Here is a 26,430-nt window from a genome sequence, read left to right as displayed (position 1 = left end):
TACTATATATGTGAACTACTTTATCTAAAAATTACAAAAGTTGAATACGCAAGACAATCTGGATAATATATTTTGTTTTGTATCACACAAAAAACTTTATAACAGCATCCGTGTTCACGCTTTGCAAATATTTTCAACATTTTAAGATTTTTGATGGTTCAAGTATTTGACAGAAGGACGATTTTTATTCTTATTTAAGTGTTTTAGGCATGGTAAAATTACATTTATGGTACCAGATTTTTGTCTGCACCACTTGCGCATTTCGACAATGAATTTTTTCTTGACCCATATATGTTATACACAAATATTAGTTTTTTCTTTAATTATGACAATCCCTATTGTCTCTGTTTCCTCGTGTAGCTCTGCTCCTACAAGAACTGAAGAGAAAAAGGAGTATAATTCTGATGACTGATCAAATACTTCTTCATTTAGTATCGTAATCATCTTTTATTGATGTGTAAGTATCAGATGATAAGTAACCCAATACATATCATGTATTTTTCGATAATTAAAACAAACATTTAAAAATGAAAATCATAGTTTAAGTTTCAAGATCAACATGTAGAAAACATCATTTACTGATCATATAGTCATACCGACGCATTGTAAGAATTATAACAGTTTGACTGATTATGATATGTATAAAGGTGACACTTTTGAAAAGATATGTTTTATATTTTAAATTTTGTGATTTATTCTGTAGAACATTAGCATAAATTCACACTCATAGCCATGTTCATTTCGTTACTTTCGACACATTGTAGTTGTCACACTAGTGACTAGACAATGTTTTCTATGGTTATATTTTTTCTAGGATGTTTAGTTACTTTTCATTCAGTTCTACCTGTATCCGCAGAATGTAAGTATGAATGTATATCTGTTCTATGTCGCGTTTCTGCATGTATCGGTAGGATACCTTGCAAACTTCATGAGTTTTCAATGTTTCAATTGATTCAAAAGACGGAAAAGTGTTCGGTTCAATGGCATATCTGATTGTGCATGGACTATAAATAAAAAGTGGTATAATGTATCATCAGATCAGCAGCTTGGGAATGTTTTACTGCCAGCATGAACATTTGAATATGTTTTTTTTTTTATATAAAACTTGAATTGATAAAATCAAAAAATCGGTTGTAACTAAGGATTATATCTTCTTCCATGTAAGCGCTGATTTAATTCCCGATGTAACTTTTTTCGCATCACGTCTCAACTTTAAGTACATTATATTTGATTGTTTACGATATGTTAGCTTCGAGTATCACTATAGATTCATTATTTGTCAAATTGTTCATCTGGCGTAAACTTTTGTTAATTTGAAATTGGTGGAAAGGAAAATAAGATGTAATATAGATATTGGTTTCTTACCAATATATGATTTTTGATTTTTTAAGGTCGATTAACTACTATTGCCTTAGTTTATGGTTAAGAACATGTATGATGAAATCGTCCTAAATACACATGTCATGATATGTTCATTGGTCGTATCGTTTATGTGTATTTATTATAATTCGTTGGATTATAAAAGCAAATATGCATATCATTTCACAATCTGAACATGCAACAAGATATTTTCATTTTGTTTTTTTTAATTCAACATTTCACATGCTATATAATGTCCTTCAAATGTATTTTTTCATGTCCTTTAATTGCAGTTGTCTACAGGTGCACGTGTAAGGAGTCTTGTAGTGAAACAGAAATAAACTCTACAATCACATGTGGACAATATGTTTGGTGTTGTAACAAAACACTAGAAGAGTCAAACGATGACGGAAATGAAGGGTCAAACGATGAAGGTAAAAGCAATAAAACAGTTATACAAAAAGGAAAAAAAGAAGAACGTTCCGATTTTTCAAATGAAGATGCTATTGATCCTGCTAATGATACAATCAGGAATGAACAGGGTAGTTCAGACATTGACAGTCAAAAGGATCAAACTAATAACAAAAGTGAAGATCATGACAAAACAATACATCGTCACAAAGCTGTTGGAATTTTTCAAAGCCCTGAAACAAGTACAACTTCCATCTTAAGAAATGGTATCAAATATACGTTTCCTACTCAGAAATATCCTCAAGTGAAACCAATAATCAGTGATTCAGACAAGCTGCAGGATAGAGCCACATCGTTCAGACTTTTTGTTGACAGATATAAACATCCTTCATATAGTTCTAAACGATGGTTTAGAAAGGACCCCGTCTGGCATAAATCATTCGGTTCAATTCAAATGCCATTAAACAGCGATAATAGTTATCGACTATCTCAGAGGGATGGGGATATATTCAATGGAGACCTGCATCATCCGACTGTTTCCGAGGAGTATCAGGATGCAGTGTGGAACTTAATGAAAGGTGAAATACGGAAATCTCGCGAACCTTCATACAGACACCCATTCGAAACCGGATACGGTGTTACGTTAGATTCTAGAAACGAAAATCTAAACTTTTACTTTAATAATGAAAATGGAAAAGAATCAAAAGATATATCATTGATTGATATCTTAGATCATCAGATCAGAATGCTAACTCAAATACCGTTTTCGACTACTACGATCGCCAAGAAGGACACGTTCAGCAACAAAGACCATCAAATTCCACTCATTATACACAAAGAGAGTGTATGGACTGATTATTTCAGAGATCTAAAGCTGAAACGAAAACGGCGGGAAAAAGAAATTGAAGAGCGTCACAGACAGTCATTGTTGCATGAGTTGTTTCCCCTACAGCAGACATCATCCGTCAGTATGCATAATATCATGTTTCCTTTTAATCAAATTATGTCAATGAATCCGTGGATAAAACCTAAAATAATTCCAAAATTTCCAAGGAAAAACGAACTTTCTCCACGTGGTTTTGGTATGAAACCATGACATTTTGCATAATGAGACAAACACAAATTTTCGAGGAAGCGTCATATGCAAGTAGTAAATACTGTTCTTCCAGATTACTTCGTTTCCGCTCACAAAAGGATGCGGGTGCAAACCAAAAATATATGAGGTGGCCAAACTTACTAGATGGTAGAGTAACAATGATTTTGGTGTATATATGAAAGACCCATGTTGACGTCCAGTCTCTGGTTGATTTCTTCAATCGAACTTCACATTTTCAAACCTCTATAGTATCGACGTATAATGTGACGTCATGTATTACCAAAGCAATTTCCGTTTGATCGGAGTCTCAAGATGACAAAAGCAGCTGTTTCGTTGTTCTGGAGATGTGCTCTTTACGAAATACCTTTCTGGTAGATATCATAAAACAATCAAGGACAACAAAAAGGGACAGCAATAACAAAAACAAAACTCTTAGTTTGCGTGGCTGTACAATTCATTCTTGATCTAGGACATGTTGATTAATTTTAAATCCGTATAACGCTATTTTCAACTATATAGTTACTAGTATATAATTTAGTATTCACAACTTTTTCTATTTTGCAACATCATTATTCGTCGTTTTATTATATTTTCATAAATATTTCGTTCGACAATTTTTAACACCTGTATATAAACAGTCATCATAATGAAAGCATTCAATCAAACTCAATTCTACGTATTGATAGTGAATAAATTACGGAACTTAAAAATCAGAAAATAATGACAGGTTCGTGTTCTTGTTTCTGAGATATACTCAAGTGAAAATATTGCGGGAAATTCTTCTCTCTAATTACATAGATATTTATTATATTTAGAATTGGCACTTTTTTCTTTTAAATTTTATGAAGAATTGGTGAGGATTTCATATGATTTTCATAAATGGCTTTTAAACTATTAGTATATAAATATTATAAAAAGGGTAACTAGGAAATATTTTTATTGGCATTGCATGGATAGAATCAGAGGATTCAGAACAGACTATCTGCAAAAAGGTCAAAAGCAAGAGTAGCGAACATCTTTTAACTCAAATATGACTTAACAGGTTGTTCTTACAATGTTTGAAACTGAGGCGGAAGATAGCACAGTGTCAATCAAAATTTGACTTGCGTCTCGAGCTGATATTGAAGTCTCTAGGTGATACCCGGGAGTTTATGGGAAAAAACATGTATTAATCTGTTTATAGCAGTTTTCTTAACGAAAATGAAAGCTAGGAAACTTACAAAGGTTGCGTTCAATATCGTAGCGGCTACGTAGATATTTTTCTACTGAACGATAGAATTGAGAATGGAAAGGGGGAATGTGTCAAAGACAACAACCCGACCATAGAGTAGACAACAGAGTAGCTAGCCTAGCTACTATCAATATATATGTAGCAGCTAGGCTAGCTACACGTTAAATAGTCATAAATCTACGTAGCCCTATGTAACTGCTACGATATTGAACGCAACCCTGTAAATACGTACTTTTTTCGTGGATACACAAAATACACAAAATAAGTGAGAGGGTTCGGAAAGTGGACCTCCAAGATGATGGCATATGCTAAAATGTAATACGTTCTCGTAATTTAAGGAATTGGCATAAGATCAAAACAGTAAATAATATCCAACATGTTCAAACATTTACAAAAAACACACGGACATTGATTTAGAAGTTAGATACACTTTCATATTAGAACGCATGCATGTGCATGTATCAAGGAGCTATAAATTGAGTTGCCGAGAAAAGGGTTTAGGCAGACAGACCACGGGGATGTGATGAAAGCCATTATTTCATTAAAAAAAGTTTAGTTATAATTTAAAAAAAAATAGTACGTAAACATCAAAACACCTGGTTAAATCATTATAATATAACATTGACAACAAATAAATTAAGAAATAAAAAACGTCAAGATCAAAAGAATTACATATTAATAAATAAATTATAGATAATAATTAATGCATAACGAAGATAATTTACAAAATTTAATCAAATTCGGTGTATTGCAACGTGTGAGTTTTTCATTTAGTATAATATTTCGAATATATGCAGCGCTATTATTCACATCAATCATTTGTTTAATTTTCATCTGCTTTCATGTGGTTAACAATGCGAAATTTTATTTATCTTTTGTCAAATGAATTCCGCACGTAATTAGTTTGAAAACTGATAAGAAATAAATACTACAACCAATGATAAAACCAATACAGCCATGTATGTTCTGTTCATTTGGAACTTAGAATTAGCCATTTTGTCATTCGGAACATTTAGTTCTTCTCCCCATTCCGGTGTCCAGTTAGGTCCGTTACTTTTTTCGTCCTTAAAATTATATAAAATGACACCACATAGTTCCTTTGCCGTTTTTGATTTAGCCGTTTCACACTGTTCTGTTGGCATGGTAACATCACTCCGGCAAAATGATGGGATTTGTGACTTCATCATATTGACTCCTTGACAAGGCCAATGTGTTGTCTTAGCGACCGAATTGTAAAGGTCTCTTTTCGATTCAATGTCTTTTTTCGACGCCCAAATTGCAGGACCCATGCAAGACAGTACAACAAAACGCCATCGATCAGGGTTTTTACGACCTTCAACAGGCCTTACATTTGCATGAATTAATCTTGAGTCCCATAACACCATTCCTCCTTTGGACCTGCTACTCTCGTCTGTTTACAACCTTTGTCTTTGAACCACTCAATATTTTCATCTTTCATGTGGCAATAATTGTTCAAACTACTTCTGAAAGCCGCCTTTTTATTTTCGTTATAAAACTCGCCGATGAATTCGTGTGAACCTTTTAACACATGGAATGTCCAATCATCTTCGTCGGCTGTCTCTAAGTAGAGGCCGCCTTGGTAAGCATGGAGACCTATTCTCTGCGCATCCTGGTCACAATGCAACCAGTGTTGGCCCGCACGTGTAAAATCTTCGTCACTTGTTTCAGGTGGTCGCCCAATTGCAATGGCATCAACACTTGACAGAAGTTTTTCTGTGTGCCATATTTCGCTGAAAACTTTCTTTGTTGCCAATCGTGCTTTCCACGTCTTTTCAAAATTGCCAGTATTGTATCTTTGAAGCAGTGAATGAGCGGTGAACGGCCATTCGTCCTCGTTAAATTAGGATAACCAAGTTTTATATTCATCTATCCATTTATCACATGTTTTTTCGTGACGACATTTTCTATTACAGTGTAACCCTGGTTCTGTAATTCTTGTCGGTGTTTTTCTGTTACATACATCTGAAACAAGAGAATTTATTTTGTTTGAGGTTTTAAACTCTTAAAACACTCTATGGGTTGTGTAAGCGTTCATTAAAAACAAAAGGACGTAGTTTAACTGCTTTTCACCAGAGACAATTTTTTTTTAATTTTTGCCTTTTTATTGACTTCTATTATTCAAAAATTAATTAACAAGAATCATTCGAAAAATAACGATCTTAAGTTTTCTAGAAAGTTAAGCGGTTCTTGCTAAATTGTATTTTTAACATTCACAAACATTGAAATTAACGAATATGTGATTTTCTAAAATCTAAATGAGTCCTCGTCTGTGAAGGAAAGATATTGATATTTTACAAAAATATTATAATATTTTTGGAGCAAAAGACAACGAGGGAATATTTCTCACTAAAGTATAACAAAATATATATATTTCCATAGCAAACATATATTTATGTTAAAAGAATTGTAAATACATAATGAAAATTTTTATCTAATATAAAATTATTCTTCGAATAATGAATGGACTGTTCATACAGGTGAGCATTTGTAACAAATTGAAGCTGTGTAAAGCCCTCTTCACTACCTTTTGGACCAAATATAACGTCACATACAGTATCCAAATTGCACCAATTTAGCAAATAGGGGAAATCTTACAAGTTTTCTTGTCGGAGACTTAAAACCTTTTGTAATTCTATTATTTGACATTATGCACATCTTTCAACATTCGAGTATCAGGGGCGGATTCAGAACCTTGATGTCTAAGGGTGCACCATGAAACCAAAATTTTAGATTTTTTAGAGATGTTTATACGGTATATGCGAGTGTGAGTGTTTTGTTTTTTTGGTTGTTGTTGTATTTTTTAGAAAAGGGAGGGGTGGGGTTCAGATCATCGTTTCTATATCTCCCTATTTCTAAATCTTTTATTGTTTTTACTATTTCACTTTATACTTTCTTTTCCTGCCAATTGATCTTTGAATTGATGCATCAAATATTTGCCACTGGACATTAAACAAACATACAATCAATCAATATTTTCTTCATCACCTCTATATTTTTTTAGCCTTGCTTCCAGACTTACTTTTTGTACATCATTCTAATATCTGTAAAACACCTTCATATCCTTACAAAAGGTGACTTTTTTAGCCTCATACATGTACATGGCAATTGAAACAAGAAAAATAAACAAATATAACTGTATGCTCGGGCATTTAAAGAAATGATTAAGTCCCAGATTCAGTTACAAAATAGATCTTAGGAAAATAATTCAGCATTTTATTAATGATTTTTTTTATAAGAAAATGTCAATTCATCATGTTTTTTCTAGACCGGTGGAAAAAGGGAAAGGGGGGACAAATTGTCGATTGTCCTTGAAAATTAGAGGGAAGGAAATAGGACATTCCATTTAAAAAAACAAACCTGTATGGTATTAAAAAATAAATGAATTGATATGTTGCTGAATAAATTCACAAAAAGACAGTTTTGAAGAGATATAAACATAAATTCTAAAGGAAAATGGTATTGTGAGTACTGTATTTTGGAATGAAGAGAAACTAAGTACCTAAATATAGATGTATACCAACATTATCGACATTAAACATATAATTTGTACCTATTCTTTAAAAACAGCAGTTTCACCTGGTAATCGATCTTAATCTGTATTGTATTATAAACCAATAAAAATTCGTACTATTCCAATCAACATGTAAATGTACGTATTTTCCATAATTTAAGCTTGCAAAGAGACATTAAAACACACAAAGGTGTCATTATTTACACACCAATCGATAAGTTGTCATAAATCACGCATGTGGACGCTGGCATTAATTAACGGCCATTTTAAGAAGTCAAATCAAGCTGTGATTCATTTCCACTCTAGATAAGAAGATTCAGTAGCAAAAAAATTATGTTAGAAATTTGTTTTTTGTGACCTGAACCGAGGGGCACGTGACCCCTATGCCCCCCGGTAAATCCGCCACTGAGTATAACAAAACTTTACAATATATTTCGACAGATGAAGTATCCGCTGGAAAAAAAGTAAAAACCGTTATATGTATTCAGTGTGGAATTCAAATCTACGTATTTAATATTTACGTCGACAAGCGAAGTCCTCAGACAGTCAGATTTTAAAAATGAGCAATTTCTTATGCTACAGGCATCCATTTTTCTTCTTTTGTTTAACTTGTGTCAAATTGTTCTGAATATCATGTGAAATAAACAAAACATCAGTTATTCGATTTTTACCGATGTGAAGTTCAGCATCGATATATCTGGATATTGTTCTTAACAGAATCGTGGATCTTGTGAAGTTCGGTTCAAACTCAATGTTATTTGATACAATATGGATTCAAAAATAATTTGGTGGAACAACATAGCTACTTGGAGACAGGAATTTTTTTTTCTTACCTCCTCCTTTTTTAAAATCCGTTATATAGAAGCAGTCTCTATGTAATATATCAGTGACTGCTGTGGATAGAAAAACAACTTTGAATTGGTAGTAAATACAAGTTATTTGTGGTATAAATGTGTTCTCATAATACAGAAAAACTAAAAAAATAATTGAAATTAATAGAAAACGAAAAAAATAACGGATTTTGGAAAAAAGGGGGAGGGCAAAAAAAAGTTGTCCTGTCCCAAGTACTTCTGCAGTAAATAAGGATAACGTAACGGTACCCAAATTGCAACGAGAACCCAAATTGCACCTATTTAGCAAAAATAGCAGCGGAAATCTTACAAGATCTCCTATAGAGACTAAACGATTTGTATTTTTATGATTTGATACTATGCACGTCTTTCATCATATGTAAACATATTTAGATATACACAAAACGTTCACAGTATTTATCAACAGATGATGTTTACTGAAAAAGCAAAATGTACCGAAACGTCGCCATGCGACGTCATCAAAACGTCATCTTTTTAGAATTAGCAAATACAATATGTTTCAAGTATCCATTTCTTAAAAAAAAGAAGAGTAAGCATGGACATATATCCAATTGTTCAAAACAATTGAAAAAAATAAACAAAAGCTCTGTTATTCGACTTTTGACGATGCTAATTTAAGCATGGATGCAATTTGGGTACTCCTCATTACAAAATCATTGATGGTTTGGAGGTTAGTTCAGACCAATTTTTCTATGATTCCATATGAATTGAAAATCAAATTGGTGTACCTATATAATAAAGAAGGATACGGCTACAAAATAAACACAAAATGGAAATTTTTGTCTTGATCATAAAAAAACGTAGTTGAAAAAACTATCAAAATAGGTGCAATTTGGGTACCGTCACGTTATATATCTAAAAAATAAAATACAGAATAGAATCGTTTATCTGCTGGGTCATAAATACACGCAGGTGAAAAGTCTGTCAAAATAGGTGTAAGTTGTGTACCGTCACAATGGTCACTAATTCAATCTTAGAAAAATATGCTGCCTATAAAGTATTACTTTTTTTATAGGTTAGACAATACTTGGTCATGTTTTATGAAGATTTAAGCCCAAGGCGACAGTCATTGTTGCAGGAATTGTTTCCCCTACAACAGACATCATCCGTCAGTATGGATAATAACATGGTTCCTTTTAACCAAATGATGTCAATGAATCCGTGGATAAAATCTAATATAATTCCGAAATTTCAAAGAAATTACAAACATTCTCTACGTGTTTTTGGTATGAAACCATGACATTTCGCATAATGAGACAAACACAAATTTTCAAGAAAGCGTCATGCACGTAGTTAACACTGTTCTTCCAGATTACTTCGTTTCTGCTTTCAAAAGGCCTCGGGTGCAAACCAAAAATATATGAGGTGGCCAAACTTACTAGATGGTAGAGAAACAATGATTTCGGTGTATATATGAAAGACCCAGGTCGACGTCTAGTCTCTGGTTGGTTTCTCAAATCGAACGTCACATTTTCAAACCTCTAATCGACGTGTAATGTGACGTCTTGTATTACCAAAGTAACCTCCATTTAATCTGAGTCTTTATAAGCTGACTTTAACATCTGTTTATTATTACTTTTAAGATGTGTTCTTTACTTCAGTATGAAGAGATACCTTTCTGGTAGATATAATAAAACAATCATAGACTACAAGAACGGACAGCAATAACAAAAACAAAAACAAAACTTTTAGTATGCGTGGCTGTACAATTCATTCTTGATCTAGGACATGTTGATTAATTTTAAATACGTATATAACGCTATTTTCAACTTTGAATTATATAATTTCATATTCGTAGTTTTTTATATGTTGCAACATCCTATTCGTCATTTAATTATATTTTTATAAAATATCTCGTTCGACAATTCTAAACACCTGTATATATAATCATCAAATGTACGTGACGCTCATAATAAAAGCAGTCAATCAAACGAAATTCTACGTATTGATAGTAAATTAATTACGGAATTTAGAAATTAGAAAACAATGACAGGTTCGTGTCCTCGTTTTTGAGATATAATTAATTGAAAATATGGCGTGAAATTTTTCTCACTAGATTTTTAATATATTTATCATTGGCATCTTTTTCTTTCAAATCTTATAAAAATAAAAATAAAAAGGATTTTATAAGATTTTCAAAAATGGCTTTTATAACTATATATTACAAAATTTTGAAAAACTGAAAAGTAAGGGATAACCGGGCAAATGTTTTATTGGCACTACATGGATAGCACCAGAGGATTCAAAACAGAATATCTGCAAGATGATGACATGTGTGGATAAATAATACGTTCTGGTAATTCAAAGAATTAGCATGTGATCAAAACAGGAAGTATTCCAACATGTCAAAACATTTACAAAATACACATGTACACTGACATTGATTTAGCAGTTAGATACAATTTCATATCCTTATTTCTGAATCGGCTAATGGCTTACAAAAATGCCTTGACAAGCTTAGTTTATATTGCACTAGTTGGGATTTAACAGTAAATCTTGACAAAACCAAAGTTATGATTTTTAACAAATCAGGTAAAAAACTTACAAAAGACAAGTTTGTTTTTAGTGATAATATTTTGGAACACTGTACAGAATATAAATATTTGGGTATACTGTTTAAACCATCTGGTAGTTTTACAGAAGCAGTGAGACTTCTTTGTAAAAAAGCCTCAAAAGCTATATTTTGTATTAGAAAACTGTTATTTTCTGAAGATATCAATGTATTACCTCACTTAAAGCTTTTTGATGCTTGTGTTAAACCTATACTTCTTTACTGTAGTGAAGTTTGGTCTCTGTATATGATAAAAGATATTACAAATCTAGAGTCAAAATATTGGTCATTGGCTACCATCAAAGTCCAAATTAAATTTGCAAAAACTTTAATAGGAGTAAATAAATCAGCTGTCAATTTAGCAGTACTAGCTGAACTTGGTATGTATCCAGTTTTTATAGAAGCTTTAAAACTGTCAATTGGCTTCTGGTTGCATGTGATCAAATCTGATAACAATTGTTTACTAAAAGATGTATATTGTTCCAACCTGCAATTAACCAATGGATTTGCTAAAAAGATTGAACAGTTACTTGCTACATTAAATTTTTCACATGTTTGGAAAAATCATGATACTATTTCAAAAAGGCGTTTATTATATGCAATTCATACCAAACTTAATGATAGATATCTTAATTATTGGAAAGAAAATATATTTTGTGATAATAAATCAGTACATGGTAATAAGCTGAGAACATATAGACAGCTTAAAGAAAATTATAAATTGGAAAACTATTTATTGTTAAATATAGACAGAAAAGTAATAGGGCATTTTGCTAAAATTCGTATTAGTAACAGTGTTCTTAGAATTGAACAAGGGCGTCACACTAAAACCCCTGTAGAAGAAAGAATTTGTCCTTTGTGCCTCTCAGAAGTTGAAGATGAATTTCATTTCACTTTAAAATGTACAAAACTAAACATAATTAGAGACCAACTGTTTTCAAAAATTAGTGAAATAGTTCCCTCTTTTTTAAATATGACTAATGAAGCAAGATTTAAATTTTTATATACGTGTGTTGAGACTGATATAATTAGAATTATTGTTAAATTTATAAGCGACATGTACATTTCTAGAAATGCTTTATTAAGCACTAAATAACTTTGTGGTACCACCTCCTCATATAATGTTTATGAAATTGCTATGATATATATATGTTTGTATTTTTGTGTATAACAAATTTGTATTGTCTTGGTATCAATCCTGTAATTTTGGATTTTAAACCAATAAAAATTACTTACTTACTTACTTACTTATTAGAACGCATGCATGTGCATGTATCAAGGAGCTATAAGTTGAGTTGCCGAGAATATATATGGGCAAAGAGCGGACCACAGGGATGTGATGAAAGGCATAATTACTATTATTTACCATTATTTCATTAAAAAAAGTTTTATTAAAAACAAAATAGTATGTAAACATCAAAAGACCTTGTTAACTCATTATAATATAACATTGATAACAAATAAATTAAGAAATAAAAAAACGTCAAGATCAAAAGAATTACAAATTAATAAATAAATTATAGATAATAATTAATGCATAACAAAGATAATTTACAAAATTTAATCAAATTCGTGGTATTGCAACGTGTTAGTTTTTCATTTAGTATAATATTTCGAATATATGCAGCGCTATTATTCACATAAATCATTTGTTTAATTTTCATCGGCTTTCATGTGGTTAATAATGCGAGTTTTTTATTTTATCTTTTGTCAAATGAATTCCGACATATTAAGTAATTAAAACTGATAAGCAATAAATACTACAACCAATGATAAAACCAATACAGCCATATATGTTCTGTTCATTTGGAACTTAGAATTAGCCATTTTGTCATTCGGAACATTTAGTTCTTCTCCCCATTCCGGTATCCAGTTAGGTCCGTTACTTTTTTCGTCCTCAAAATTATATAAAATGACACCACATAGTTCCTTTGCCGTTTTTGATTTAGCCGTTTCACACTGTTCTGTTGGCATGGTAACATCACTCCGGCAAAATGATGGGATTTGTGACATCATTATATTGACTCCTTGACAAGGCCAATGTGTTGTCATAGCGACCGAATTGTAAGCGTCTCTTTTCGATTCAATGTCTTTTTTCGACGCCCAAATTGCAGGACCCATGCAAGACAGTACAACAAAACGCCATCGATCAGGATTTTTTCGACCTTCAACAGGCCTTACATTTGCATGAATTAATCTTGAGTCCCATAACACCATTCCCCCTTTAGGAGCTGCTACTCTCGTCTGTTTGCAACCTTTTGCTTCAAACCACTCAATATTTTCATCTTTCATGTGATAATATTTGTTCAAACTACTTCTGAAAGCCGCCTTTTTATTTTCGTTATAAAACTCACCAATGAATTTATGTGAACCTTTTAACACATGGAAAGTCCAATCATCTTCAGCGGCAGATTCCAAGTACAGGCCGCCTTGGTAAGCATGGAGACCTATTCTCTGCGCATCCTGGTCACAATGCAACCAGTGTTGGCCCGGACGTGCAAAGTCTTCGTCGCTTGTTTCAGGTGGTCGTCCAATAGCAATGGCGTCAACACTTGATAGAAGTTTTTCGGTGTGCCATAAGTCGCTGAAAACTTTCTTTGTTGCCAACCGTGCTTTCCACGTCGTTTCAAAATTGCCAGTATTGTATCTTTGAAGCAGTGAATGTGCAGTGAATGGCCATTCGTCCTCGTTAAATTGGGATAACCAAGTTTTATATTCATCTATCCATTTATCACATTGTTTTTCCGTGACGACATTTTCTATAACAGTGTAACCCTGGTTCTGTAATTCTTGTCGGTGTTGTTCTGTTACAGACATCTAAAAATAAAATGAGAGTTGAATATTTGTTTGTGGTTTTCCACTCTTTAAACCCGTTTGTATGTTGTGTAAGTGAATACAAAATCAAGAAGATGTGGCATTTTTGCTAAGGAGACCATATGTACTTTTCACCAGAGACCAAATGACACATACATAATTTTAATATGGAAAATAAAAGAGCCAAGTTATCAAAGTTAAGGCGGTGAGTAGATTAATGTATAATTAACCAGAATCAACCGACTGATGGCATTTTCAGTCTTTCAAGAAAGGTACGCGTTTTGTGCTAAATTGTATTCTTGACATACGCACTACTTTTGGATAGAAGGGTGGGAATGCGACTTTTGCAAATGGTATATATATGCATTTGTAGAGTAACGTTCGTATGTCTAGTAGACTAGTATTAGTAAATAAATGATTAGTCATTTGTTTGTGTGTTTAGAACTAGAAGCCCACATTGCATAGTCAGGTCCCGAAATGACAAATGTAAAACAATGCTAACGAGAAAACTAACGGCCTAATTTATGTACAAACAAGAATGTGTCCATAGTACACGGATGCCTCACTCGCACTATCATTTTCTATGTTCAGTGGACCTTACAATTGGGATAAAAACTCTCATTTAGCATTAAAATTTGAAAGATCACATCATAGGGAACATGTGTACATGTTTCAAGTTGTTCGGACTTCAACTTCATCAAAAACTACCTTGACCAAAAACTTTAATCTAAAGCGAGACAGACGAACGGACGAATAGGTGGACAATAGATGTATACATCTCGATAAAAGACCAGTAGGCATATGATAGTAGATATAATCCTTGTTCACTCTGTGTTTTTGAAATGTTAGATGTATTTCTATTTGAATCAATCTGATGAGTATAAAGCTTTTTTCAACTGATTTTTATAGGTCGTTCTTGTGTTGTACTGTTACACCACTGTTCCAGGTTAGGGGAGGGTTGGGATCCCGTTAACATGTTTAACCCCCGTCACATTATGTATGTATGTGCTTGTCCCAAGTCAGGAGCCTGTCGTTTGTTGATGTGTCACACATTTGTTTTTCGTTCATTTTTATGACTGATCTCCGATAGTAGAGGGGCATTATGTTTTCTGATCGTTGGTTCCGTTCGTCCGTTTGTCCGTCCGTTCGCACTCACATCACATTTTCTTATTTATATCGGTGGTCATATGTTCAGTTGTCAGGCAGTCACATATAATACGGTTAATGTCCGAAAACAACGACTTCAGCTATAAACATCGAAATAAACGAAGAGCAATGGCTGATTTTCTAAAATTTAAACGAGCCCTTCCTTGTCTGTGAAGGAAAATGATTGACATTTTACAAAAAGACAACGAGGGAACATTTCTCACTAAAGTATAACAAATTGTGTGCTAATACAAAGCAAAGTATATATACTCTCTGTAGATTAATGTTGTTAAAGGTCAATATAACATGTCAAACCGCAAGCTAAGTTAAACACTTTACAAGTTCGTTGTGCAACTTTTCTTCGGTCATATCGAATACACAGATAATTCAATTGATATATGGATTGAACTTTATCCAGTTACGAATAATTAAATAAGACATCAAACAAAATACGTCATGTCCATGTAGATTAAATAGTGGTCAGTTGGGTGTTTCCAACAACAAAAATGTGAGGAGAAAAGAAGGAAATTTAACAATACATTATTATAAACTTTTAGCAAAAGTATTCAAATAACTTAAATGAGCCTCAGTTTATTGCTAACGAAAGTACTATATAAACCTGTTTCGCCCAACGATAAGCATTTCGGTGTTGCGGCAAATTAAAATATTAGAAAATTCGTTTCTATTCTTCAAAGCCAAAACAGTCCCACCCAAAGCCAAACTACGGCAAAGTTACAGGTCCGTCTAAACAACTTACGCGAGACAAATAAAAGTCCTGATACTTGTATAGCAAACAGATATTTATGTTAAAAGAATTGTATATACATAATGAAAATTTGTATTCAATATGAAATTCTTCTTAGAATAATTCATGGACTGTTTTTGTTCATCACGGAAATATTCGTAACAAATTGAAGCTGTGTAAAGCCCTCTTCGTTACCTTTTGGACCAAACATAATGTCACAGTATCCAAATTGCACCGATTTAGCAAGTATAGCAGGGGAAATCTTACAAGCTTTATTGGAGACTTAAAACCTTTTTTATTTCTATTATTTGACATTATGCACATCTTTCAACATAGTTAAATATATTTGACTATACACAAAACTTTACAGTATATGTCAACAGATCAAGTATTCGCTGAAAAATGTAAAAACCGTTAGATGTATTCAGTGTGGGAACTCAAATCAACGTAAACGTCGACAATTGAAGTCCTCAAACAGTCAGCTTTTAAAAATGAGCAATTATAATAATATTTCTTATGCTACAGACATCCATTTTTCTTCTTTTGTTTAACTTGTGTCAAATAGTTCTGAATATCATGTGAAATAAATTAAACATCAGTTATTCGATTTTTACGGATGTGAAGTCGGTCAGCATCGATACAATTTGGATATTGTTCTTTAAAGGAATCATTGATCGTGTGGAGTTCGGTTCAAACTCAATGTTCTATGATACAATATGGATTCAAAAATAATTTAGTGGAACAACATAGCTACTTGGAGACTTGTTTTTTTTTAACTCCCCCCCTTTTTCTCAAAATCCGTTATATAGAAGCTCTCTTCAGTATAATATATCAGTGACCGCTGTGGATAGTAAACTTGGAATTTGCAGTTAATACAAGTTATTTGTAGTATAAATATGTTATTATAATACAGAAAACTAAAAAATAATTGAAATTGATAGAATAATTGATTTTGGAAAAAAAGGGGGAGGGCAAAAAATAATTGTCCTGTCACCAAGTACTTATGCAGTATATACAGAATAGAATCGTTTATCTGGGTCATAAATACACGTAGGTGAAAAGTCTGTCAAAATAGGTGTAATTTGGGTACCCTCACTAATTCAATCTTAGAAAAATATGTTGCATATAAAGTATTGTTTTTGTGTGTTTGTTGCTATAACAACATTAGAAACTTACCTTGTTTTCCTTTATGAGTATTCACAATGCACAGATAGTATCCAGTAACGGCATATGATATTTATATATATACATGTATATAGGCACTTAAAGTTAACCATCGAGGGACGTTAACTACCGAGGGTAGTAATGAATATTCATCTTTACCGGATGATTGACAGCGATGTAAATAAAAACATGAGAGTGATTACCGTGTGTCAACGTCATATCAAATTAATTCAATTTAATTGTTAGAAATACTGTTTTCTGCTGAAAATTAAAAAATAAATAAAATTGAATGGAATGGAATGGAATTGAGCTATGTACAATACAGTAAATATTAGCAATTAGAATTAGACGGTAGACAAGCATATTTTGCCTATTGATTCTTTTTTGCATGCCTATTTGGTTATATTATAATGCACTAATTGTTTTGATACTGTTTAATGTTTAAATTAGACCCATATGCGAATCATTTATGCACTTTTAATATAAAGATCAGATTCACACAGGATCATACAGTTCGAGCTTACTATTTTATGTACGAGAGCTATTACTAATGTAACGGTGATGCTGAGATAATCTCCCTTTGCTAGAATATGGGATGACGCAAAATGAACTATATCACTGTGCAAGAACGGAATAGCAAAGTGAATATATTAATCAAACTGTATTGGGATGATTTGGTAAACGTTTATCCAACTTACTGGATATTTTATGAAAGATTTTGCCATTTGTATAGAGGAATTATACCTTTTCAAATAAACTTGGGAGAATAATACACTAATTATAGATTTTTTAGCAACTTAAACGAACTAATCTTGTCAAATATACATCAAATTCATAGAATAAAGATAAAAAAAACCCCATCAAATTCATAGTCTTTGAATGTAAATTAGTTGCGTGCAATTGTTAAATATTTAATGCGATGAGTGACATTATAGCCTGAAATGCGAGATTTTGATTACAACGATTAAGAAAAAATCCTGATTAATTCAAACGCAATACTTCAAAATGCGAGTCTTAATTATTGTCGCAATAATAAAAACCTCGCATTAATTTCTGAATTTACAGACATCTGTACCGTCAGCGTACCGTGATCTGTTAAAGGTTTTTTTTAATAGTTAATTCCGGTGTCACTTTGTCTCTTTTAGAGAGTTGTCTCATTTGGCAATCATGCTATATCTTCTTTTTTTTATATAATAAAACAAAAACCTGAACGACTTTACATTATAAATTAAAATGCATCCTAGTCGTGATGGAGACAGAGTCAAATGAACAAATAGACTAGATGAAACTGAACGAAAAAAAGAAAGAAAACACCAATTTGATCTGATAGGGGTGAATTCTATTCTTTATTAATTCAAACTCGAGTTTGGTTTGGAACCGTATCTATTGGGATTATTACCCAAGGACAGATATTACATATCTAAACTTCGATGCTCGAATTTGAAGTTACCTATTGAGACGGGTAGATGGGCGGGGATCGCGAGGGAAAATAGAATATGTACATTATGTAATGAGGGAATAGGGGATGAGTTTCATATATTGTTTACCTGTAAAAATGCTGATGTTTCTGCTCTTAGATCAAAGTTTGTACCAAATTACTATGTAATGAATCCAAGCAAGAAGAAATTCACTGGCTTGTTGTCTATATGTAACGTACAAGTTCAAAGGAAATTATCAATTTTCGTGAAGAAAATCATAAAATACTTAATCTAATTATACCAATTGTCTTTTAAAATATACTATGTATTTGTGTTTCGTTTGTCCCGCCTGTCTCGCTATGTATTATCTTAATATGGTTGTATATATTATTGTCCTCTTGTACACAAGTATGTGTCTGAGGTTATGAATAAAATCTTGAAATCTTGATACGAGAAAAGATTATATTTGCTTCGGCTTTTTCCATTTGCGCAAATCTGCACTTAATTAGCGCCTATTTTTTTCATTTCTTTGCGCCAAATTTATTTTCTTCATTTGCACAAATTAACAGGTAAACACAAGTCATGAGGCATATAAGATGTATAGAATTTATTTATATAATAACAAAAATATTCCTTCTGGCCTTTTGCCACCTGCCACTTGCTCACACGTGACGAGGAGGAGGAGGGGGATTGAAAGCAGGATAAGTTTATTGCAAGTGTACATCACACTTGAAGTAGCACTTTATAAAATAAGATTGTAACAGTTTGACATAAAAAGCACATTTGCATATGCACAAATCTTTTTTAACTGAGTATTGTCATGCAACACTTCTGTTGAACTGCAACCTTGTGATATCTTCCCTACAATAAAGCATCCCCTTTTTTATCAAAATTTTTATAAGTTAAAGCCTGTTTTTTTTCTTTATGGCATCGGTTCCATATATGAAGTACATTCACCGATCACATATTACTGGTTAGATTAAAAAATAATATATTATTTAGATTAAGAAGTACTTTAAGAAATTGATTGATTGTTGTTTGCCATCAGTACAGTCGCAAATATTTCAGACAAGTTCAGGGAGAAAACTAAATAATGAATACAATAGGGAATGTTACTGGTCAAATAAATGTTATCAGTCATTCAGAGTGAAGTATAGATACGAAACTTTGGACTGTCGATTGAAAATAGTTTGTTTTGATAACAACCGCCGGTATGTATAGACAAATACGGTTGATAGACGGTATATAGGAGCACTAAATTCTATGTTAACCACCGACAGTAGGTATAAAGAAATACTATTGAAAGACGGTATATAAAGGAGCACTATATTTTACGTTAACCACCGACGGTAGGTATAAAGAAATACTGTTAATAGACGGTATATAGGAGCACTATATTGTATGTTAACCAACGGCGGTAGGTAAATTCAGATACTTTTGACAGACGGTGTATATGAGCACTATATACGGACCATATAATACGTTATATTGACCATCGACGGTAGGTATAAATGAAAACTGTTGATAGACGGTTTATAGGAGCACTTTATTGTATGGTAACCACCGACAGTATGTATAGACACATAATTTTAATAGACAGCACTATATTTTACGTTAACCACCGACGGTAGGTATAGACAAATACTTTTGATATACGGTATATAGGAGTACTGTATTGCTTGTTAACCACCGATGGTAGATATAAACAGGAACTGTTGATATACGGTATATAGGAGTACTATATGTCATGTTAACCACCGACGATAGGTATAGACAAATACTGTTGATATACGGTATATAGGTGCACTGTATTGCATGTTAACCACCGACGGTGGGTATAGAAACAGGTTAGAAACATAGTGTTGATAGACGGTATATAGGAGCACTATATTGCATATTAATCACCTATGGTAGGTTTAGAAAAATACTGATAATAGACGGTATATAGGTGCACTGTATTATATGTTAACCACCGACGGTAGGTAGAGAAAAATAGTATTGATAGACGGTATATAGGAGTACTGTAATGCTTGTTAACCACCGATGGTAGGTATAGACAGGTAATGTTGATATACGGTATATAGGAGTACTGTATGGCATGTTAACCACCGACGGTAGGTACAGACAAATACTGTTGATAGACGATATATAGGAGTACTGTATGGCATGTTAACCACCGACGGTAGGTATAGACAAATACTGTTGATAGACAGTATATAGGAGGACTATATTGCATGTTAACCACCGACGGTAGGTAAAGACAAATACTGTTGATAGACGGTATATATGAGCACTATATTGTATGTTAACTACCAACAGTAGGTATAGACTAAAACTCTTGATAGACGGTATATAGCAGCACTATATTGTATGTTAACCACCGACGGTAGGTATAGACAAATACTGTTGATAGACGGTATATACACATGTAGGAGCACTATATTGTATGTTAACTACCGACAGTAGGTATAGACAAATACTGTTGATAGACGGTATATAGGAGCACTATATTGTATGTTAACTACCAACTGTAGGTAAAGACTAAAACTCTAGATAGACGGTATATGTAATAGCACTATATCGTATGTTATAGCACTATATCGTATGTTAATCACCGACGGTAGGTATAGACAAATACTGGTGATAGACGGTATATAGGAGCACTATATTGTATGTTAACCACCGACGGTAGGTATAGACAAATACTGCTGATAGACGGTATATAGGAGCACTATATTGTATGTAAACCACCGACGGTAGGTATAGACAAATACTGTTGATAGACAGTATAAAGGTGCACTATATTGTATGTTACCTTCCGACAGTAGGTATAGACAAATACTGTTGATAGACGGTATATAGGAACAAAATATTGTATGTGAACTACCGACACTATGTATAGACAAATACTGGTGATAGACTGTATATAGGAGGACTATATTGTATGTTAACTACCGACAGTAGGTATAGACTAAAACTCTTGATAGACGGTATATATGAGCACTATATTGTATGTTAACCACCGACGGTAGGTATAGACAAATACTGTTGATAGACTGTATATAGGAGCACTATATTGTATGTTAACTACCGACAGTAAGTATAGACAAATACAGTTGATAGACGGTTTATATGATCACTATATTGTATGTTAACCACCGACAGTAGGTATAGACAAATACTGTTGTTAGACGGTATATAGGAGCACTATATTGTATGTTAACTACCGACAGTAGGTATAGACTAATACTGTTGATAGACGGTATATAGGAGCACTACATTGTACGTTAACTACCAACAGTAGGTATAGACTAAAACTCTTGATAGACGGTATATAGGAGCACTATATTGTATTTTAACCACCGACAGTAGGTATCAACAAATACTGTTGATAGACGGTATATAGGAGCACTATATTGTATTTTAACTACCGACAGTAGGTATAGACACATACTGTTGATAGACGGTATATAGGAGCACTATATTGTATGTTAACTACCAACAGTAGGTATAGACTAAAACTCTTGATATACGGTATATATAATAGCACTATATCGTATGTTAATCATCGACGGTAGGTATAGACAAATACTGTTGATAGACGGTATATAGGAGCACTATATTGTATGTTAACTACCGACAGTAGGTATAGACAAATACTGGTGATAGACGGTATATAGGAGCACTATAATGTATGTTAACTACCGACAGTAGGTAAAGACAAATACTGTTGATAGACTGTATATAGGAGCACTATATTGTATGTTAACTACCGACGGTAGGTATAGACAAATTCTGGTGATAGACGGTATATAGGAGCACTATATTGTATGTTAACTACCTACAGTAAGAATAGACAAATACTATTGATAGACGGTATATAGTAGCACTATATTGTATGTTAACTACAGACAGTAGGTATAGACAAATACTGTTGATAGACGTTATATAGGAGCACTATATTGTATGTTAACCACCGACGGTAGGTATAGACAAATACTGTTGATATACGGTGAATAGGAGTACTGTATTGCATGTTAACCACCGACAGTATGTATAAATAAATACTGTTGGTAGACGGTATATAGGAGCACTATATCGCTCGTTAACTACCGACGGTAGGTTTAGAAAAAAAAAATAATAGACGCCATATAGGAGCATTTTATTGCATGTTAATCACCGACGGTAGGTATAGATAAATTCTGTTGATAGACGGTATATAGGAGCACTATATTGCATGTTAATCACCGACGGTAGGTATAGACAACTGTCAATAGACTGTGTAATGGAGCACTGTATTGTATGTTAACCACCGACGGTAGGTACAGACAAATACTGTTGATATACGGTGTATAGGAGCACTATATTGTATGTTAACCACCGACGGTAGGTATAGACAAATACTGTTGATAGACGGTATAAAGGTGCACTATATTGTATGTTACCTTCCGACAGTAGGTATAGACAAATACTGTTGATAGACGGTATATAGGAACAAAATATTGTATGTTAACTACCGACACTATGTATAGACAAATACTGGTGATAGACTGTATATAGGAGCACTATATTGTATGTTAACTACCGACAGTAGGTATAGACTAAAATTCTTGATAGACGGTATATAGGAGCACTATATTGTATGTTAACCACCGACGGTAGGTATAGACAAATACTGCTGATAGACGGTATATAGGAGCACTATATTGTATTTTAACCACCGACGGTAGGTATAGACAAATACTGTTGATAGACAGTATAAAGGTGCACTATATTGTATGTTACCTTCCGACAGTAGGTATAGACAAATACTGTTGATAGACGGTATATAGGAACAAAATATTGTATGTGATCTACCGACACTATGTAAAGACAAATACTGGTGATAGACTGTATATAGGAGCACTATATTGTATGTTAACTACCGACAGTAGGTATAGACTAAAACTCTTGATAGACGGTATATAGGAGCACTATATTGTATGTTAACCACCGACGGTAGGTATAGACAAATACAGTTGATAGACGGTTTACAGGATCACTATATTGTATGTTAACCACCGACAGTAGGTATAGACAAATACTGTTGTTAGACGATATATAGGAGCACTATATTGTATGTTAACTACCGACAGTAGGTATAGACTAATACTGTTGATAGACGGTATATAGGAGCACTACATTGTACGTTAACTACAAACAGTAGGTATAGACTAAAACTCTTGATAGACGGTATATAGGAGCACTATATTGTATGTTAACCACCGACGGTAGGTATAAACAAATACTGTTGATAGACGGTATATAGGAGCACTATATTGTATTGTAACTACCGACAGTAGGTATAGACACATACTGTTGATAGACGGTATATAGGAGCACGATATTGTATGTTAACTACCAACAGTAGGTATAGACTAAAACTCTTGATAGACGGTATATATAATAGCACTATATCGTATGTTAATCATCCACGGTAGGTATAGACAAATACTGTTGATAGACGGTATATAGGAGCACTATATTGTATGTTAACTACCGACAGTAGGTATAAACAAATACAGTTGATAGACGGTTTATAGGATCACTATATTGTATGTTAACCACCGACAGTAGGTATAGACAAATACTGTTGTTAGACGGTATATAGGAGCACTATATTGTATGTTAACTACCGACAGTAGGTATAGACTAATACTGTTGATAGACGGTATATAGGAGCACTACATTGTACGTTAACTACCAACAGTAGGCATAGACTAAAACTCTTGATAGACGGTATATAGGAGCACTATATTGTATTTTAACCACCGGCGGTAGGTATCAACCAATACTGTTGATAGACGGTATATAGGAGCACTATATTGTATTTTAACTACCGACAGTAGGTACAGACACATACTGTTGATAGACGGTATATAGGAGCACTATATTGTATGTTAACCACCGACGGTAGGTATAGACAAATACTGTTGATATACGGTGAATAGGAGTACTGTATTGCATGTTAACCACCGACAGTAGGTATAAATAAATACTGTTGGTAGACAGTATATAGGAGCACTATATCGCTCGTTAACTACCGACGGTAGGTTTAGAAAAAAAAATAATAGACGGCATATAGGAGCATTTTATCGCATGTTAATCACCGACGGTAGGTATAGATAAATTCTGTTGATAGACGGTATATAGGAGCACTATATTGCATGTTAATCACCGACGGTAGGTATAGACAACTGTCAATAGACTGTGTAATGGAGCACTGTATTGTATGTTAACCACCGACGGTAGGTACAGACAAATACTGTTGATATACGGTGTATAGGAGCACTATATTGTATGTTAACCACCGACGGTAGGTATAGACAAATACTGTTGATAGACAGTATAAAGGTGCACTATATTGTATGTTACCTTCCGACAGTAGGTATAGACAAATACTGTTGATAGACGGTATATAGGAACAAAATATTGTATGTTAACTACCGACACTATGTATAGACAAATACTGGTGATAGACTGTATGTAGGAGCACTATATTGTATGTTAACTACCGACAGTAGGTATAGACTAAAACTGTTGATAGACGGTATATAGGAGCACTATATTGTATGTTAACCACCGACGGTAGGTATAAACAAATATTGTTGATAGACGGTATATAGGAGCACTATATTGTATTGTAACTACCGACAGTAGGTATAGACACATACTGTTGATAGACGGTATATAGGAGCACGATATTGTATGTTAACTACCAACAGTAGGTATAGACTAAAACTCTTGATAGACGGTATATATAATAGCACTATATCGTATGTTAATCATCGACGGTAGGTATAGACAAATACTGTTGATAGACGGTATATAGGAGCACTATATTGTATGTTAACGACCGACAGTAGGTATAGACAAATACTGGTGATAGACGGTATATAGGAGCACTATATTGTATGTTAACTACCGCCAGTAAGAATAGACAAATACTGTTGATAGACTGTATATAGGAGCACTATATTGTATGTTAACTACCGACGGTAGGTATAGACAAATACTATTGATAGACGGTATATAGTAGCACTATATTGTATGTTAACTACAGACAGTAGGTATAGACACATACTGTTGATAGACGGTATATAGGAGCACTATATTGTATGTTAACTACCGACAGTAGGTATAGACAAATACTGTTGATAGACGTTATATAGGAGCACTATATTGTATGTTAACCACCGACGGTAGGTATAGACAAATACTGTTGATATACGGTGAATAGGAGTACTGTATTGCATGTTAACCACCGACAGTAGGTATAAATAAATACTGTTGATAGACTGTATATAGGAGCACTATATTGTATGTTAACTACCGACGGTAGGTATAGACAAATACTATTGATAGACGGTATATAGGAGCACTATATTGTATGTTAACCACCGACGGTAGGTATAGACAAATACTGTTGATAGACTGTATATAGGAGCACTATATTGTATGTTAACTACCGACAGTAGGTATGGACAAATACAGTTGATGGACGGTTTACAGGATCACTATATTGTATGTTAACCACCGACAGTAGGTATAGACAAATACTGTTGTTAGACGGTATATAGGAGCACTATATTGTATGTTAACTACCGACAGTAGGTATAGACTAAAACTCTTGATAGACGGTATATAGGAGCACTATATTGTATGTTAACCACCGACGGTAGGTATAAACAAATACTGTTGATAGACGGTATATAGGAGCACTATATTGTATTGTAACTACCGACAGTAGGTATAGACACATACTGTTGATAGACGGTATATAGGAGCACGATATTGTATGTTAACTACCAACAGTAGGTATAGTCTAAAACTCTTGATAGACGGTATATATAATAGCACTATATCGTATGTTAATCATCGACGGTAGGTATAGACAAATACTGTTGATAGACGGTATATAGGAGCACTATATTGTATGTTAACTACCGACAGTAGGTATAGACAAATACAGTTGATAGACGGTTTATAGGATCACTATATTGTATGTTAACCACCGACAGTAGGTATAGACAAATACTGTTGTTGGACGGT

General features: G+C 33.3%; 2 protein-coding genes across 5 annotated transcripts in view; one reads left to right on the top strand and one right to left on the bottom strand.

The window, feature by feature from the left end:
• Positions 1 to 710: 710 nt before the first annotated feature.
• On the top strand, positions 711 to 3,018 carry LOC139501988 (uncharacterized). The gene is made up of 2 exons (XM_071291307.1): positions 711 to 859; positions 1,653 to 3,018. Exons 1-2 carry the CDS (start codon positions 787 to 789, stop codon positions 2,864 to 2,866), a joined length of 1,287 nt encoding a protein of 428 aa, XP_071147408.1. The 5' UTR covers positions 711 to 786; the 3' UTR covers positions 2,867 to 3,018.
• A 2,955-nt stretch (positions 3,019 to 5,973) lies between these two features.
• The window catches only part of LOC139501990 (uncharacterized), a 54,903-nt gene continuing 34,446 nt past the window's right edge, over positions 5,974 to 26,430 (bottom strand). For 3 of the 4 annotated variants that reach the window (XM_071291309.1, XM_071291310.1, XM_071291311.1), the window contains one exon: positions 12,424 to 13,869. In XM_071291309.1, coding sequence (XP_071147410.1) covers positions 12,790 to 13,869 — 1,080 coding nt within the window. In that variant the 3' untranslated portion in view covers positions 12,424 to 12,789. Of the gene's footprint in view, positions 6,081 to 12,423; positions 13,870 to 26,430 lie in introns of those variants that run through there. The other variant, XR_011658705.1, reaches the window with a different exon arrangement.

This window comes from Mytilus edulis, chromosome 13 (assembly GCF_963676685.1).
Source record: "Mytilus edulis chromosome 13, xbMytEdul2.2, whole genome shotgun sequence".
NCBI lineage: Eukaryota > Metazoa > Mollusca > Bivalvia > Mytilida > Mytilidae > Mytilus > Mytilus edulis.
Note: the sequence above shows the minus strand (reverse complement) of the source record. Positions and strands in the feature narration are given on the sequence as shown.